This window comes from Stegodyphus dumicola, chromosome 6 (genome assembly GCF_044657685.1).
Source record: "Stegodyphus dumicola isolate Sdum_Otavi_A_Nest chromosome 6, ASM4465768v1".
Lineage (NCBI taxonomy): Eukaryota > Metazoa > Arthropoda > Arachnida > Araneae > Eresidae > Stegodyphus > Stegodyphus dumicola.
In genome coordinates this window covers 220,954,890-220,973,564 of record NC_140773.1, presented here as the reverse complement: position 1 = coordinate 220,973,564, position 18,675 = coordinate 220,954,890, and the positions used below count along the sequence as shown (strand labels likewise).

Here is an 18,675-nt window from a genome sequence, read left to right as displayed (position 1 = left end):
AATTATTAAATATCAAAATTAAATCAATTTCAATAATTTTTTGTCTGTTCAATATGAATATAGTGCTTTATATTGTTCATTAGTTCAGATTTTGCACATCTCTAAAGATGTGCTTAATTACATTGGACATAAAAAATAAAGGATAATGACAAAAATAAAACATAACTGATGCTTAAAAATTATTAACAGAAATTTGTACAAAAGCATTAGTTAACATAAATTACAATGTTTGGCAGTTGATTATTCACAAAATATTGAAATTTAAACCACATTTATGTTGGAAAATTATTTATTATTTATTAATTATTTAATTGGAAAATGATGGAAAAAATTGTCACCTCTTGTGAAATTTTTTTTCTTGAACATGGTATATGATCACTCTCAGACAGATAGATATGCATACCTCACATCTTGATTTCATAGAATAAACCAAGTCTTATGGAACTGCCCACCATTTTTCTAAAAGTGTACTTTTCAGCTCCTGAAGGGTCTGGGAAAGAATTTGGCGAGTTGAAATTGGGCAAACTAAAGAGGTTATCACATCTATCAATGGTCCCTGCTAGACAGGACTATTCTGAAAAACGAGATTCTGGTAGCACAGGTTTAAATGGGAGGATTCGTAGAAGAAAGAGCTTAACTGGAAGCGAAGTCCCACCTAGCTATGGAAATGCTGTACCAAGTACACGGGATTTTTTGAAACTTCACTGAAAATGTTTCGCCTCTGTCCTATGTAGAGATCAGACGGAAGTTCTGCTTCTGAAGGAACATGTGATCCCGATCTGAGCGATAATCGATTACTGTTTGGCGTTCAAGTCTTTGTAGTAAGTGAAAATGGTACCTAGCTACGTGTGTTTCCTCGAAATGTGCGGATTCTGAAAATTGTCCCTTTCGACGTCAAGTCCCTCATAGTCAAAACATAATGTGATTGGGACTTAAGCATACATACTTAATTGGGTTCAAGTCTGGTAAATAAGGTTGCCAGTCCATTCATGTAAATGGAGTGATATCTGTTTGCTAGTATGCTGACATTATATAATGCAGGATGAGGCCGAGCATTGTTATCCATTAGCAAAAATTCTGGTCCAACAACTCCCTTAACAGTCAGACTTTTGGTTCCAAACTTTGTCCACATATCTCCAAGCAGTTACAGAACCTCAAAGATATGCAGCTCAGTGCGGCCATTTGTCGCAATTCCTCCCACAAAAGGCAAGTTGTGTGTTTTTATTCTCTGTCGATCAAAACACATTTAATCACTGTTCAGACTATATCTGGAATTGTCAACAAATAGTACTTGGGCCCAATCGTCTTGGCTTCATTGAATATGATAATGGCACTCGTTCAAATGGGTCTCTCTAGAGTTGGAGTGCATGGAACACAAACCATTGGTTTTCTCGCATAGAGTCCAGCCTCATTAAGCCTTCATCCAGCAGTAAAATGGCTAATTTGAGTTTCCGTGGCAGCGTGAAGGTCTAAAACCAAATATCTTGTAGTCGCTTCATGATTTCTCTGAGCCAACAACAACAGAAAATGGTCTTCTTAAGAAGTTGTTGCTCTTGGTTGTCCTGGGCTGTCTGTCAACTAATCCAGTGCTTAAAAAGTGGCTCCAAACTCTTGTTATGATACTTCAAAGGACATACAAATATTGGACAACTTCCATTTGTGTTTGACCTTCCTTGATTCTACCAGTTATTCGCCACTTTTGACTTCCTCTGAAATGATGCCTTTGAGCCATAACTACTGAGTACTGATCACTATCAGAAACCACATTCACTTTAAGCTACACTGCAGACTAGAATTCCAGTATGCATCCATTGCGCACCACATTGTCAGTCACCGAATTTGCATAATTTGAGTACTAATGTATGTATGTGCAGAAGTGCAAGTTTGTGTTCAGTTGCATTTAATTAACATAAATAATTACAGCATTGGCCATTTGTTGCATTATTAACTTAGTGAGCATATTTTTTCTCATAAATCTTTAGTTTTTATAACCAGTGTAGATAGATGGTGTGGTTGTGAAGAGCAAGGCAAATTGTCCTTCTTAGGCAATCCTTGCTTTAAAGCATAACTGTGTTGTAATATTGTATGGTATTAGAACTTTCTTTTTTTTTTTAAATTTATTCTGACCTTTGTATTTATGCTGTGCAAGCATGATTTGCAATTTGTTGTTATAATGATATTTTGGAATTTTTAAGAATTCATAGCTCCTTTAAAAGAGACCATTAAAAATATTTACTTGCATATTCAGAATACCATCAATAAAGGCTATAAGTAAACATATATCTCAGTTCTTAATATGAAAAATACCTAACTTTCCTCATGGAGAAAAATAACATTATTTTGTTCATTTTCATGACTCTTATCATAATAACACCAGGTTCGTCTGACATGAACTAAAATGCCCTATTTTTAGAAGAGTGATGTAGCATCTCCCTCAGTCATCAGTTGGTAATAAAAATCTGTTAATATTTAAATGGGAGTCTATTCAGAGCCATTTTCTTCCTCAGTGTTTGGAAATTTTGAGTTATTTCTTAAATGACCCAGTTCCTCTGCCCAATAGTAAATAAATTGTAGTACTATTACAAAAAAATACGCATTAACATTTTCGGAAACTTTTTTTTTTTTTTTTTGCTTGCAACTTTTTATTTTCCACCTCCAAATGGTTGTATATATATAGTTTCAATTCATAGCCATTTTCGCATATTTGAATGGAGGGGTAGCATATCTGTGTCTTGAAAGAATGATATAGCATCTTAGTTATTCATAAATCAAAAATTCATAAAAAAAAATTTTTTTTTTTAAAGAAAAATTATTGTCTACTCACAGCTGTTATCTTCTCTGGACATCAGTAAATAGATATTGTATACATATTTTTGAAAAAAGGTTAGCATGTGGTTTACTTGCAGTTTTTCTCCTGGCAAATAAAATAATTAAATGATCATCGTTGGTATAGAGATCAGTCCATTTTTCAGACATAATGGTGGTGAATGTAACAAAAGTTATTGAAATTTCATCTCGTTGTTACAACATTGCTCAGAGCAGTAATCATCTTACAGAATTGATTTATGTACCGTAAAGTTGTAATCAAAGCTTATCAACTTTTATCTTTTTTGTATGTGGTGAAACGTTTACTTTGGCAGTGGCTAAACAGATAGCAGAAATAGCATGTGCACTTTATTGTGCCAAATATAAGTAGTTTACATTAGAACTGTCATTGGTAATTTATTGCTGTTCTTGGCAGTGTTTAAAAAAATGCACCATAAAAATGGGAAAGGGCTAAAAAATGTCTGTTTGTCTAGAGTGCAGTATTTGTCATTGAATATATTTATCTTTGGGAGAGAAACAAGGTCTCTTTGCTAGCCATTGCAGGTTACCTTTTAACAGTTAACATATTTGATTATTACTGCAGTTTAAATAATTGGTTTTTTCTTTTTTGAAGGTTGAAAATTTGGGATGTGAAGGTAAAGTTGAAGAAGCTCAGGGAATAATGAAACTTTGTGAACAACTTAAAGAAGAACGTGAAGCACTAAGAAAAGCTTCAGAAGCAAATCATTGGTTTCAGGTAGAAGAGTTCTTTGATAAATGCTGAAAATAATTGTTTTCCTTATTACAGTCAATGCTTTATTACACAGCTTTTAAAAATGTGGTATCAAATATGTAATTCCAGACTAATAAATTTTTATATGCTATAATCCTTATGTAACTATGCTTTATTTCTTATATTTTATCATTGTGTATATAAGCAGTCAGTTGCAGATAAACATAAGTTTATAAGGGAAATGAGTGATAGATATGTCGGTATCTAATGATATTAACGTTTGGATTCTGTGTTTTATAGACTGCCGAAATAGCTGCAGCTCAAGAAAAACAAATGGAAGTTTGTGAGGTTTGTGGAGCATTTCTGATTGTTGGAGATGCTCAGCAAAGAGTAGATGATCATTTAATGGGCAAACAACATGTTGGCTATGCAAGATTGAAAGAAGCAGTGGAAGAAATACTGGTATGTATTTTAGCGTAGCAAATATGTGCAGCAAAGTTAAGGAGCCTATGAAAACAGTTCTATTATCTTAAGCATACTTTTTCTGCAGTAAAATTCCTTTTGTTTTGTTTATTTAAACAAGGAAACTTAAGAAAAATGATACCATTATAAAGAAATTTTTCTTAGTTCTTGATAGATATTTATTATATTGCATAAAAGCAACTGAGTAATTAGAAAGTAAGTGTAAGAGAGGGTAGAGGAAGGAAACAAGCATTCATGATAAACTTTTAGTCAACTATTAAATGTTGACAGTGAATTTTATGTAATAGTGACTACACTGAAACATAACAAAGCTTCCAAGGCTAGATCTGTTTTATAGTATCAAAAATTAAGTTGCACTAACTCACCGCAAGAGCAAGCTGTGTGACATAATCATGAGCAGTGCGGAGAAAGGAACATTAACTGTTCAGACGTCTGATAAGAAGGTTGGTGTGGTTTCCTGTCTTGTTGTATGGGCTAAAATCAATGGTGTGTCAACTGGATGTTCACTCCAAATTGGAGGTGCGTGCAACAATCGGATTCCTATGGCCCAAACAGATGAATTTTGTAAACATTGATCATGAAATCACTGCTGTATGTGTGCGTGCAATTTCTTGGCGAGGTATTGGAAACTGATGTCAAGAGTTTGAAGCCGGACGCCCAGATATCACGGACAAATGTCACGAAGGGAGGCCCGCTACATCCAGTAACTTTGCAAATTTCGACCATGTGAAAGTGATCATTAGAGGCAGGGTTGCCACGCTACCTGAAAAACCGGGAAAACCGAAAAAAGTCAGGGAATTCGGAAATTAACCAAAAAATTCAGGAAAAAGTCAGGGAATTTAAGTGTTTTAGTCAAAATCTGGAAAAGTCAGGGAATTTCATACAACGATCCCGCCAAAAAAGGCGAGTTTTGCGCAGACGTCGGAAGAGATCACTTTTTTGGCGAATTGTGTATCACGTGAGTGTCATTTGGGCAGCTGGCATAGAGCCAATTTTCGCAGCTCCAATTTGATTGTCTTTTTAGAAAGGCAAAGCAAGTTTTTCGCAACTTTTGGTTTCCAGTAACCTCGAGAATCGCATGTGCAGTGCATGAACTAAAGAAAGTACCTGTTCTCGTATAAAACAAAATGGGTTTAATCCTAGTATACGGTACCATGAAGGTTAGAATTAAAAAAATATGTATTGTAAAGAAGGAAAACCTGTCTGCAACAGACGGGGCTCGGTTCCATCATAGCGGGAAACAGCTGTGCATGCGCGATATATCTGTCGCCAAAGCTCGAAACCGGTGTCGAAGTTCGAAGGTCACGTTATCAAGAGTTCATAAAATGAACATCGTTTAAAATGTCTTTAAAGGAAAAGAAAATATTTTTTGGCGCAAGTAAATTAATTCATGGATTAGTTATCTTGAGGGGGGGAAAAATCTACGAAAATCCGTTTTTAAAATTATTGCGAAAAATCCAAGAAAAAACGTTCTTTGATAAAACGTTTCTTCTTGGATTTTTCGCAATAATTTAAAAACGGATTTTCGTAGTTTTCTTTTGTGTCAAAGAACGTTTCTTCTTAACACGTGTTTCTCAATTTCCTGTACACATCGCGGAGAGGGAAATTCTGGCCGTTTCGTCGTCAAAATCCCTTGGCAAATTTTCCCTCCGCTTTTTACATAGACGTTCTTTGGTCAGAATAATCTCCATCTATGGTACAGCAGGATTTGGCGACATGATGATGAGCAATAAACGGGTCATTTTGTTCTTGGCGACAATTTTCAAAATCATGCAAAAGCAGTATCGTATACTAGGATTTTACCGCAAAATCTTTTTTTTTTTTCTTTTCTTTTTAATAAATACCTTGTCATTTTGCAGTGAAATAAAAAAATAGTAATCAATCATCTAGGATAACCATGTAATATAACTATATTCGCTAAAATATCGTTGATTATTCTAATTAAATTTTTAAGTAATTATCTTTATTTTTATGTTATTCATATCATTTAATGTTGCTTCTTCCCTCTAAATAATATTTCCAAATTTCAGGAAATTTTCTCTGGCATAATCCTGAAATTAATTCTAGCAGTATGATGACATCACGAAATTTAATGCACATATTTTTCCTTATGTATGCTGCGAAATAAATATAAAATACCTCAATTTAGTAAAAAAATATCATTAAATAGATTTCTTTCTTTCGTTTAGCTGCAGAATGTCTGCAAAAAAAGCCTTATTTTATTCCAGATTGGGCAGATTCTAATCTCAATCTTCAGTAGAGAAAACAACTCCTATTATAATTATATTTGTGTTTTCAAGTGTTAAGGTGCCTTTTAAAAATATACCTCACACAAATTAAATTTACCTAAAATCTAACTAACTTTTAGCATTGCGTTGTGATTTATAAGAACCGGATTAGCCTCGTGTTGAACTGGGGATGATCATGAGTAATAATTAAATAAAACGTACAGTTGTTATCCAATGTATATATCTTAAATTTTATTAAGTTTTTAAAGCGGAAAAGTAAACAAAATTATCAAACAAAGTGTACCAAGAATAATTAAGAATAAATGTCCTCTGGGATTTATTGAATAATTAAGTGAATTTGCTACACAGTACAAGTAATACCATAATTAATTTACCTCTTTGCACAGCCAACGTACATTACACGGATAGACTGGAATTTTCTTGAAACATACCTGGAAAACCTGGAAAAGTCAGGGAATTTCATTCTCCTGTTTGAGTGGCAACCCTGTAGAGGGAACTGGCACATAAAACTGCGGGAAATTTCCAGCATGCTGAATATTTCGTATGGTAGTGGGTTTTGCATTGTTCGCAAGGACCTTGGGTTTCATAAACTGTGAAAAATGAGCCCCTCATCTTCTCACCACTGATCACAAGGAACAACGTTTTGAATCCTCACTGGCACTTTTGCAACAGTATTCTGCAGGGCGCAATGATTAAGGCAAATCATCACAAGGTATAAAACGTGGGTGCACATCTCATCACCACAATGAAAGAAGGCCAAGGTCCAACCTTCAGCAGGAAAGGTGATGGCGACAGTGTTCTTTGACATGGAGGGTTTGGTGCACATGGTATTCCAACTCGGCTACGTATTGTGAAACGTTGAACCGGTTGCGTAAAGCAATTAAAGAAAGAGAAGCACTGGGGAAAATTGAGGAACAGTGAGATTTTGTTGCACTATAACGCAACACCTCACAAGGCCCACCAAATGTGCAGCGATTCAAGTGGAAGCCTCCATACAATCCCGATTTAGTTCTATGTGACTTTCATGTTTTCGGTAAGCTTAAAAAGGATCTTGGCGGACAACGATTCAGAAATGATGAGGAGGTGAAAGCAGCTGTCTCCGTGTAATTACATAGCGCTGGAGAGATTTCTATGCATCCGGAATCAAAAAGTTGGTTGTCCGTTCGGAGACATGTTTAGAGTCTCTTGGAAACTATGCGAAAAAGTAATTTTTCAGTGTATGCTGTCATAGCCGTGTTGCTTTTGTATTGCCAATTTAAAAAAATGGTCATAGCTTGGAAGGGCAACTTACTTTTTGATCTGCCCTCGTACTTACCATTATTAAAATTTAGATCATATGTGGATGAGTATTTATATAAACTTGATATTTTTATTATTTCCAAAATTTTGTCATTTGCAAAATAAAAATATATATTTCCTTTGAATATTACCTAAGGTAAAGCATGATCTGGAAATATGTGACTAATTCTCACTACAGTTTGACAATTCTGTAGACATATTAGACTCTGCACATTTGACAGTTATGGTGAAAATGGTGCTTAGTAACTTTGCTGTAAAGAAGACTTGCTGAAGATATTACCTATAAAATGACGAATAAGTGAGGATATCATTTGCAGCAAAGTTAATAGATATGCCTCTGCACAAGTTGTTGACGATAACCACTGATAGAGCGCAGGCAATAGTTGGAAATATTGAGCAATTTCCTGCTCTCAGTAAGAAAGATAAACCATTTCCAAACTTTATGTTGCATTTGGTAGAATATTATTCTTTGGACACCTTATGAAACGGTATTTAAACAGCCCCTTTGTAACACTGCCTTTTCAAGGTCCTACTAGAAGATCCTGGTCTTGTTCTGGACATTGGTTCAGTAAAGGCAAAATTCTTGCAAGATTCATAAATTTAGTTCAAGAAATAAAAATTAGTACCAAAAATTGATTGAAATTTTGCTGAGTAACAGACCTATGGCTGGTGGATTTAAGTTTCTTCACAGACATAACTGAGAAATTGAGTTATTTAAACTTGGAACTGCAGGGAAAAGAAAAACATATGGCTTGAATGATAGGCTATGTTAAGCCATTTATAAATTGGTTTTGTGAATATTGCATCTGCAGATCAAGCCACTTGTGCATTTCCCAAATATAAAAAAAGAAAAAGTGATTAGTGCAGCTGAAATTGACTTGTCCTTATTTATCATCAAGCTTCAATTGAAGTTTGAGATTTTAAAAGTTTTAATATCATCAAGCCAATGGTCACCTTTTTCATCATTCCTTTTACTCGCCAGGTAAATGTGACCAAAATAGCTCTATACATTCCAGATTTTATTCAAGCAAGAACAGAAGAGCTAGAGGTAGAAATTTCGGATTTTCAAAATGACATTGTCCTAAAATCCAGTGTGTCAGATGAGAACTTTCAGAATATAGTTGATAGAATAAAAATTTTCATTCTTGAAAAGAGCATGCAAGACAAAATGTTTTTTCGTTCTGCATTCTTCTGTGAATCATTGTTTTCAACTGTGAATATCACATAATCGAAGTTCAGGTCTCAACTTAAGGTGAACGAACATATTGATGATTGCTTAGGAGCAGGAATATCATCATACTGTCCTAATAATAAAGTAAATGGCCAATGAAATGAAGTGCCAAATATTTCTTTAATTTAAGAATTTCTTTTTTTATTCCAACGAATTGTAGGCCAAAGAATTTGTAATTTTTTTTGTATTGTTTAATAGTTTATTTTATGTAAGAATGCTGTCAATAATTTTTATATTGTAAAATTATATTTTGAAAATGTTTTTTGGAAACAGAGTTCTTCATTTGCCTGCATATTTATTTTTTCAATCAAAACTGGTTCGACCTAAATTTAATCAAAATTCAGTCTGATTTTTTTTTTAATAATACAAAAAATTCCTTTACAAACTGCATTTGAATGAGGTATTATTATTAAGACAGCAAGCATGACAATAGGCAATAATTTGTATTTAATAACACATTCATATATTTTAATTTGGCAATTTCTCCCCATGTTATGTCAATACACAAATCTACAATTTCTTTCAAATCATCTATTCGATACATAGAAAACTCAATTTCCACTTGATTAAGATATTTTTCATCAATAATGGATGTGAAAGTATTCATTAAGGTTAGGTTAGGTTATTTAATTATGGCAAGCCTCGAGGGCTATCTGCCTAAGGGGAGGGATAGTCTTCGTGGAGGACTTTCTAAGGGAAACTGGCTCGTATACACGTTACACATGGGGAAAACCACGAAAACACCCATGCAGCCAGCCCCTTCGCGGGATTCGAACCTCGGACCGAACTACCAGTGTTCAGTGACTTTACCACTCGGCTGCTGGTGGACAAGTATTCATTAAGAAAAGAACAGATGAAAATGAAACTTCGTTTCCCAAGTTATGTCAGCAACTTCAGCATGTTTTAGAAATGGATCACTAGTGGAAATTTATCGTTCTCCAAATAAAAATATATATATCTATTAAGAACATTTTGATTTCTGAGCCAATGAATTTTTCAGCAGCTTTTTTTGTAGGCAACCTCGAATAGTTATATTTGGTTGGTGCATTTTGATAAACGATGCTTTGCCTTTTAAATTTTTTCATCATATTATTAGCATTATCTCAAGAAAATGATAAGCAGTTTTTCCATTCTAAACCTCTGCTTATAAAGTTTTCATTTATGCAATTCAAAATACCTTCTCCGGTATTATTCTTGCATTCTCAAATAGAAATCAGTGAAGTAATTATCACTCCCTTTTCTCTAATATGTTATATCAAACAGCACAGTTTGTTATTATCATTACTTCCATCAGTACTTAGAGAAAATGATCTATTATACACTGATTTTATTATATCGGCAACAGTACTTTCTGCAAGTGTTTTTACAATAGTAGCAGTTTTGATATGGCCCCAGTTAAATGGTTTTGCTGTGGCAGAATCCGGAAACATTGAAATCGAACAAAATAGCATTTTGTTTTTATAGCATCTGTTTCATCATCTTTTATGAAGAAGTTTATCATTTCTTTAGATTTTACAGTGCCAAGTTCTTTATGCTTTTGAGAAAAAACATGCCATTTAGTCATCCTCCTTGCCATGTGAAACTGAGGAGTCTTTGTTGCACACAATGCAATGTGCGTGATTTACAGAAATTTCGGACGCTTATGGATGGAAATTATGAAGAATACGAATCTTTAAATTTATGCTTCGATAATTTTAACTTCTTCGTTCTAGGCAGCATAATTAACAAATAACTTCCAGCTTAATCCTAGCTCATAAGACACATGCTACGCTCTCACCGTAATCTAAACAATGGAGTCAAGGCAGGCTAAACAAGCCCTGTACAGGAGCAATGAACCTGGGAGTGCAGGGAACTATTGACAATTGATTAACAGTAGGGTTTAGCCCTAGCATGTTTATGCTTCACGCAGGCACAATAGGCATATTTTCAGCATGGTAACTTTAATCAAAGAACATATATGTATGTTTGGCCTGGCGATGAATTCAAATTTTAGCGATGAGTAAGTCCTGTGGACTTGACAAAGTGTATGGGGGAATAGATTTTTTTCTTTTTTCACTCGTGTTGATGTTTATGAACCATTTAAATTAATGCTGTAGGTTTTTGTATTGTGCAATAATCAATTAACTGTATTTTGCATGTATTTCCAAATGTATTTTTGAAATCTTCTCCAGATCCCTTGGTTCTTATAATAGCTCCTTTTTCCATGTGAAAACAATGACCTCAGATTTTTCAGCAGAGAAAGATAGGCCATTTGTTTACCCCAATGTGATACTTTATTCAAGATTTGCTGAGCTTGATTGTGTAGGATTCCAATATTGAAACCCTGTAGTAACACAATAAGGTCATCTGCATAAGCCTGTGACATGCCAGGTTCCTCCCATAGACGTACTAAGAGTGAGTCGAATACCAGGTTCCACAGGAACGGAGAAAGAATACCACCCTGTGGACACCCTTTAGGAATATCTCTCTTTACTTCACAGTCAGTGAGACTAACGCAGATATTCCTGTTTTTAATCATGATCCATCTAGTTATCATAGGGTGAATATGACTTCCAATAAGGGCCTTATGTATTTTCTAGAAACCAATGTTATCAAAGGCTCCTACAGTATTCAGTAGAATCCCAATGGCAAAGTGTCCGTCTATAATTGTTTTTTCTATTCTTCACACCAGTTGGTGTAGGGCCGACTCAGTGGAGAAGCCAGGCCTAAAACCATGTTGGTCTAAGCCAAAAGTATGGTTCAGATTATTATCTGACTGGAGGTGCCAGAAAATCAATCGCTCCAACATCTTGAGCTGGAAGGATGTTAGTGTAATCATTCTAAATGAGTTTGGTTTCTCATATGTGTCTTTTCCTGGTTTGGGAAGAAACACCTCGTGAAGTTCTCCACACCTTAGGAACATATCCTAAAACCAAACCGGATTCGAATATGTCCACGAAAATGTGGCCAAAAATATCCCAGCCTTTCTGAAGCAGAACTGGGTTAATGCCATCGTTCCCTGGAGATTTAAAGGGAAGAAATACATTCCAGGGCCACTTTAGCCTTTTTAAAGTTCATTATTGTCTTAGCAAAATCCAAATCTAATGGATTATGAAGTAGTTCCAATGGATTTTCCTGGGGGTCAGAGGTGACACTTGTGTCCCCCAGATGAAAATTTATCCAAAGGGTTTATAGTATAACTGCCATCTGGTCCCATAACCGATGAGAGTTGAGACTCCTGAGATCTCTTAAGAATCTTATGTACTCTGGCAGTCTCATGGTAGGACAGAATATCTGTGCAGAAGGATCTCCATGAGTTGTATTTAGTTTTCCTGATTTCACTTTGTAAATTTCCTTTGTAGAATTTTGAAGTTAGACCAGTAAACTCCAGATTTATTTCTGACTGCTTTCCCGTGAGCTCTCTGTACCTGTAGGAGGTTTTCAAGCTCCTTGGTCCACCAGACTCTCTTGCTAGAAGAGTACTTCCTTCGTTTGAGAGGGCATGATAAGATTCAATAATGATATTTGTCCAGTTGTTTGCTTGAGTATCAAGCTCCTCGACTGAACAATTATTGTCTAAAACCTGAAGGTTAATGACATTAGAAACGACAGATTCCTTATAAAGGTCCCAATTTGTGTTTTTAATGTTTCTGAAATATTCAGCTGGAATTTCATCTCTAACACAAAATTGTATAACGCGATGGTCTGAAAGTGAGGGATTGTCTCTTACATGCCAATTCTCAATAAGGTTATAAATATCAGAAGAAATCAGTGTGAGGTCAATGACTTCTTCTGTTGACAAAGGTGGGGCGATTTCCCCTGTTTTACCCAAGTTAGGTTGGTATTCATTATAAGTTCCATGAGTTTTTTTCCTCTAGGATTGGTATCAGAACTGTCCCATGATAAGTGGTGAGTGTTAACATCACCACCAATAACCATAGGAATATTGTTTATTTCACAGAAACTCATGAGATCTATAAATTCTTGCAGAATTTTAAGGTCATAAGCCATGTAAACCGAGTAAAAACAAATGTTTTCTCTCAGTGAACTGTTTATGTCCTTAGTTAAAATAGCAGTTAAGTCCTCTGATGTAAATTGAGATAATTTCATAGCCTTTATATTTTTAGAAATGTAAATGCTAGTTCTAGATCTCTTATTAGATCCCTCTGATGAAAAGAAATGTGCGTCGGGCCTACCAAGGATTTTACCCTTGTACTGCCAAGGATTTTACCCTTGTACTTGTACACTTTTGTTGAATTAAGGCAACAAAAGTGCCTTGCTTACCTAATTGAGCAGCTAAATTGTATGAAGCTACTCTGCTATGTTGCAGGTTTAGCTGACTAACCTTAACCATTAAAACAGGTTAAATGAGAGATAAGAACTTACCCTGAAGGATTTTAGGAGAGACTTAGTTAAAAGCCGCATTCTTAATCCACGACTTCCTGGGAAAAACTATTCAGAGGTCTTCCCCAGAGCCTCCAAAAAAAGCTCTGGTTCCGACTCCTTTTCGGTCTCCCCTTCTTATATCAACTGTTTCCTCGGAGGATTCTTGGGCGGAGGAATTGATTTCTCCTGTTGTCTTGGTTCCTTCAGCTGTACAGAGCCACAGGCACCACAAAAACGTTTGAAATTCTGGGCTTGCAGGTAATCCATGAGCTCAGGTTCCACTCCCAGCACCAGAGTGTTACCTCCGTCTCCAGGGATGACTGCCTTGATGGCGATCTTCTTAACATCCAGGCCCTTGTTACAGGCATCAAGGAGCTTGATGTTATCTTTTGGTGACCTGTTACCAGGAAACCAAGCGAAAAAGCCCTTCATGGGGGCTCTTTCCCCGGGAGCCATGGCATGAAAACTGAGATGGTTTTCTTCAGGGCCAGGTAGATCATTGATTAAAGTCTTTAGGACATCCACAGTCTCCTGGTCCTCACATGCAATGTTGAGGCCATTCGGCTGCAGAACTGTCTTATGGACCCTATAAAAGTGATGAAGTCTGAATCCACCAATTTTATGTCTCTGGAGTAATCCTTGCAGACGACCCTCAGAGTAATTGCCTTCCTCACAGCTTGACTATAAAGCTGTCGTTTCTTGAGGGCCATTTCCGGGGTGTCACTAGCAATGCATTCTCTCTTACGAGAATCTTCGTTGCTTGGATGGCTCTCCCTCAGCAGTTTGGAGGTCGCTCCAGAGGTCCCAGCTTTATCTGTTTTCTTCCTCACTCGCTCTCTTCTCCCCAGAGATTGATATCCCTTCCATGGCCCTCTTCAGCCATTTCCGCTCCTTCTGGAGTCTTTTTTTCTCTTCTTTTATTTACAACCTCCGTCATTGGTGACTGGTCATTCACTTGCGCATTTGGCACAGGACTTCTGACAGAGGAGTCAGTATCCATCCCCACTGGGTTCAAGGCGTCCGTGTCCGAAGACACATTCACCCCTTCACCAGCGGTTCTGGTTTCTGTAGTCCTGAAGAGAAGAGCATCCGCACCCAAGGGTGCATTTACTCCCTTAGAAGGAGCTACAGCAGGTAAAGTGGGGGTTTCAGAGGATGCGTTTTTATCTGGTTCTATATTGCTAACATCCATTTTGGTATTTAATTGAAAAAAAGGGGGAGAAAAATTCCTTCCGATTTTCTAAGATCCAGTTTGGAGGGGCTAGCCCCAAATTCAGCAGCTAGCAGTGACCTCGGAAGAGCCCCCCCCCCCGCTCTGCCATGCAGGACCCCACCCAGGCACCACCTGGAACTACAAGGCAGGGGAGATTATACACCAGCTGATAGAGCAGCCAAGACATGCTGGTTAGGCTGCCCGGGCTCCTGTACTATCTGGTGGCCTGAGATGCAAAACCCAGTTTTTCTCCTGTATCCTCTACATGGCCTCTTCCTGTAAGACCTCTCCTCTCTAGATCAAAGGTCCTCGGAATTTCAAATCCTTCCCACAATCGGCGGTTTTCCAAGGGAGGAGCTGTCTGTTGGGTCGTCATAAGATTATTCATCATCAGACCGAACCTCATCCCATTAAACCCCGGTATGCCACAGAACTTTGTGGCAGTTAAACATTTAGCACCACCCAGGGGGCACGTGTGACATAAGGATAATCACGGACGTGGGTAACATTACCCCCCAAATTACCTTTCATACTAATCACACTAAATATAAGAAATAAGAGCTTAACTTCAACACTTCAAGCTTCTTACTCAGGCTTAAGTTTTGCAACATGACAAAATTTAGAATAGCAACATGTCTTTAGTTGCCAATCGCATGATACATTGCCAGTTTTGCATAGCGGATGCCAGCCAATAACGCCAACGAAGCTTATCACTGCGCATATGTGAAGCATAAACCATGCTAGGGCTAGATGCTACTTTGATTAACGGTTGGAGTTACTGATCTATGATTGGCTATTCAAAACCAGCAACGCACTCATCTAGGAAAAGTCATAGCAGAAGCAGAATTTAAGTCAAAGCCATTCCCACCGAAGCTGAAGTAAAGATATATAATGACATGAGTATTCAGCCAATCATCGGATGAATTAGTTGGTTTTTTTTTTTTTTTTTTGTGTACTAGTTCTCCTACCCTGTTTCTGTAAAATCCGTAGTTTTTTCCCCATACTTTTTGTAGCTCGTAGTTTTTTACGAAGTTCCATAGAAACTACAGAGAATAAGTAGTAGTTGGAGTCTATGTAATAGTAAGTCTGTATTTTAGATGGAAATGTGCCATTGGAGGATAAAGTTTTAAACTGTAACTTTTATGCTAAGTAATTTTCCATGTAAAATTATTAATGCATAAAAAGATTGAAAAATAACAAAAAACAGATTTAATAATTACACATAATAATAATTGTAATTTTAAAAGAATTTTTTTTAATATTAAAGTTACTGGCAATGTCTTTTGGAAGATGTAGAAATGTTAATCACTCTATGCGATTCATCAATCAGTTTTCACATTATTTTGTGAAATGCCCCCCCCCTTATATCAGATTAGATATAGCAAACCACTGGATATAATGAACCAAATTTTCACTTTCTTGAAATTTGTTATGAAGCAGAGTTTGACTGTAAGTATTTAATTAGATAACATTTTATAATTTATTTATAGAATATGTGTATTAATTACAGAATAGTAGAGAAAAGGAAAGAAGTGATCGAGAAAAACTAAGAGATAAAGAAAGAGAAGAAAGACGCAGACTAAAAGAAGAAGAAGATCGTAAGAGGGAAGAAAGAAGGAAAAGGATTGAAGATGAACGTCGACGAGAAATTGAAAAACAAAGAGACAGATCTAGGAGAAGAAGTCGTAGCAAAGACAGAACTTCAAGTCGAAGCCATTCTCACCGAAGCCGAAGTAAAGACAGAAATTCTCATAGTAAGAGTAAAGATAAAGAAAAGTAAGTGCTGCATAATATTTTAAAAAACAAATATGTAAATATTAATGCTGTAGGCATTTTTTATTTATAGGAGTTAGTCATCAGGCCGCAATTACAAATTCCTATTAAAAGCAGGAATATGTTTCTTATTTAAATAATTTTATTTTGTTCAGACATTTTGCCTTCAGCTCAAGGACTATTTACAAAAATTCATGTAAATGAGACTTCTATGTTGAAGTGTGGATGTTCGGTTTTCAGGTGTGCTTTTTTACTTTTCTACATATTAAATTAACACTTATGTATGACCTTTAAAAAGTGTTTTATAAGAAGTATGATTTATATTTTATGATTTTATAATTTGAATTTTTATTTTTAGATCTCGAAGAAGAAGTGGAAGTTCAGAACGAAAAAGAGCACGATCCCGTTCTCGTGATAATGGTCATCATTCTCGAAGATCTCGATCTCGATCCAGTGAACACAGGAAAGATCGTGATCGCCGAGATCGAAGAGAAAAAGACAAAAACAAAGATCATAGGCGTTCATCATGTAAGCAGTATTGGGTTAAATTTTTATTACATATCTATAATTTCAGATTGAGTAATATTATTAAGTATTTTTTACGATTACTTTCAGTATGTGTGTGCTTATTACAAGGTAGGATTTCATTATATGTATAATATATATAATATTAAGCCATTAATGTATAGCAAAGAAACCAAAAATAAGTTAAAAATTTTGTTTATTTTTACACTGCTCTACAAATTATGCATGATCAGACCTCACTGAAATGGAAATAGGTATTTTGCATAAAATTGTGGTAAATTATAAGGCTTGAATTTCTTCCAGAAGAAATGAAAAATGATGTTATCAATGGAGGGATATAGTAATAGCAGTTTTAATTTATTTAGAAATAAATATTTTATTACTTCTATAATAATTTTTTTCAAGAAGTGCTTTTTTAGCTTTTTCATGAACAATAAATAATTTGAAATTGCAAGTTTTATCTCATTTTAAGTATGTTTGTCATGTTCTAAACTTCACATTAGGATAAATAGCAGTTTGATAGTTAGTGAATTTAGTAAGATTGACAAAAAGCATCAAAATTGTACCATTTTTCAAAACTTTGATTTGTGAGCGAAGGATATTATTTTATTTATTAATTTTATCAACTTTTATGGGGTATAGCCAATGGAAAAGTATAAAATATTTTTCAGCCACTACAATGTTCGTACAGTTACATATTTTTTGTGGCTAGTTTACTTGCAGAATAATATGTGGATTATAATTGATGGAAAAATTAACAATCAGTATTGGGAAGCCCAGTAGTTGAATTTCAGGCAAACTTTTTACAGATAGAAAAGTGATCACTAAGTAATAAGTGAAATTTGGCTCTAGTGTGGAGCCAAAATTAGTGTATTTCTATCATAATTGGAAAATTATAATATACATTTAAAAAAAAATAGTACTTTTAGTGATAAATAATGTCACACTTAATTAGTTAGTATGGTTTTAATTTTATATATACTTTCCAATATCAAAAAGATTTGTAAAAAAATGTTAAAAGTACAAAGAAAACTAGCATTTTTTAAATACTAAAATGACACTGATGTGCTTCTTTACTTTTGAGCACAAAACAGAGAAACTAACAGAAGAGTTTGCTGCATATATTTTGCTGGCAGCATAAGCCAGTTGGTTCTCATGTTACATTACTAAATTTATTACCTGCAATTGAAATCACTTTGTTTTATGTTTTCTCTTTAAATTAATTTTAATAGTCATTTTAAATTGTATTAAATACAACACAAAAGCAGATAATGTTTAGTTGTTCTTTAGCCTCAGTTTCATAATTTTTCCATAGAAAAAACTGATTTGTGCCATTATTATTATTATTATTATTATTTTGTTTTGTTTTGTTTTTGTTAATGAAGAGAGAAAAATTAATACTTTTTGCATAACATGGAGTCTGTGTATATTCTGACTCTCTTAATGTTTTAAATTTTTTTTAAAAATATTAGTAAATTACAGATAAAATGTTACATTAAAATCTTGGTTATCCTAATAATGATGCTTAATATGACCCAGAAGCATAAATAGAAATGCATACCTGTTGACTTTGCACATAATATGTTAATAGGTGCAATTGTATAATATAGGTGCAATAATAACAGTTTATTAATAAATGTGAATATTTTACATTTATTCTTGATTTTTACTAATTGGTAGCAAAAATTACTAATATTTTTATTTAATTATTATTTATTTATTTTGTGTCATGAAATTGCAGAATATCCTTAGCATTTGTCATTGTAAGTCTTTTAATGATCTTCAAAGTTTTTTCAATTTGTTGAAAAGGGTTTTGTCTCAAAGTTGTGTTTAAATTATGGCAAGTGCTGTTAATGATGAAAGTGTAAAATAATTAAATGTAACATAATAGCATTAGTTCTGGTATGATATCTTATAATTTTTGTATAACTCCATACTAATGCTGAGAATGCTTTAAAATTATTAATTTATACTTGAGGCAAGATTCATGCTAGCAAAT

The 18,675-nt window shown here is 34.8% G+C and overlaps 1 protein-coding gene across 2 annotated transcripts in view; it reads left to right on the top strand.

Annotated features, from left to right (window-relative positions):
• The window catches only part of LOC118198046 (luc7-like protein 3), a 56,697-nt gene that overhangs the window by 20,206 nt on the left and 17,816 nt on the right, over positions 1-18,675 (top strand). For both annotated transcript variants that reach the window (XR_004759693.2, XM_035369635.2), the window contains exons 5-8: positions 3,440-3,562; positions 3,839-4,000; positions 15,889-16,154; positions 16,510-16,679. Coding sequence is in view for 1 of the 2 variants with exons in the window: in XM_035369635.2 (XP_035225526.1) it covers positions 3,440-3,562; positions 3,839-4,000; positions 15,889-16,154; positions 16,510-16,679 (721 nt within the window). In the remaining variant the exon portion in view is untranslated. The remainder of the gene's footprint in view (positions 1-3,439; positions 3,563-3,838; positions 4,001-15,888; positions 16,155-16,509; positions 16,680-18,675) is intronic.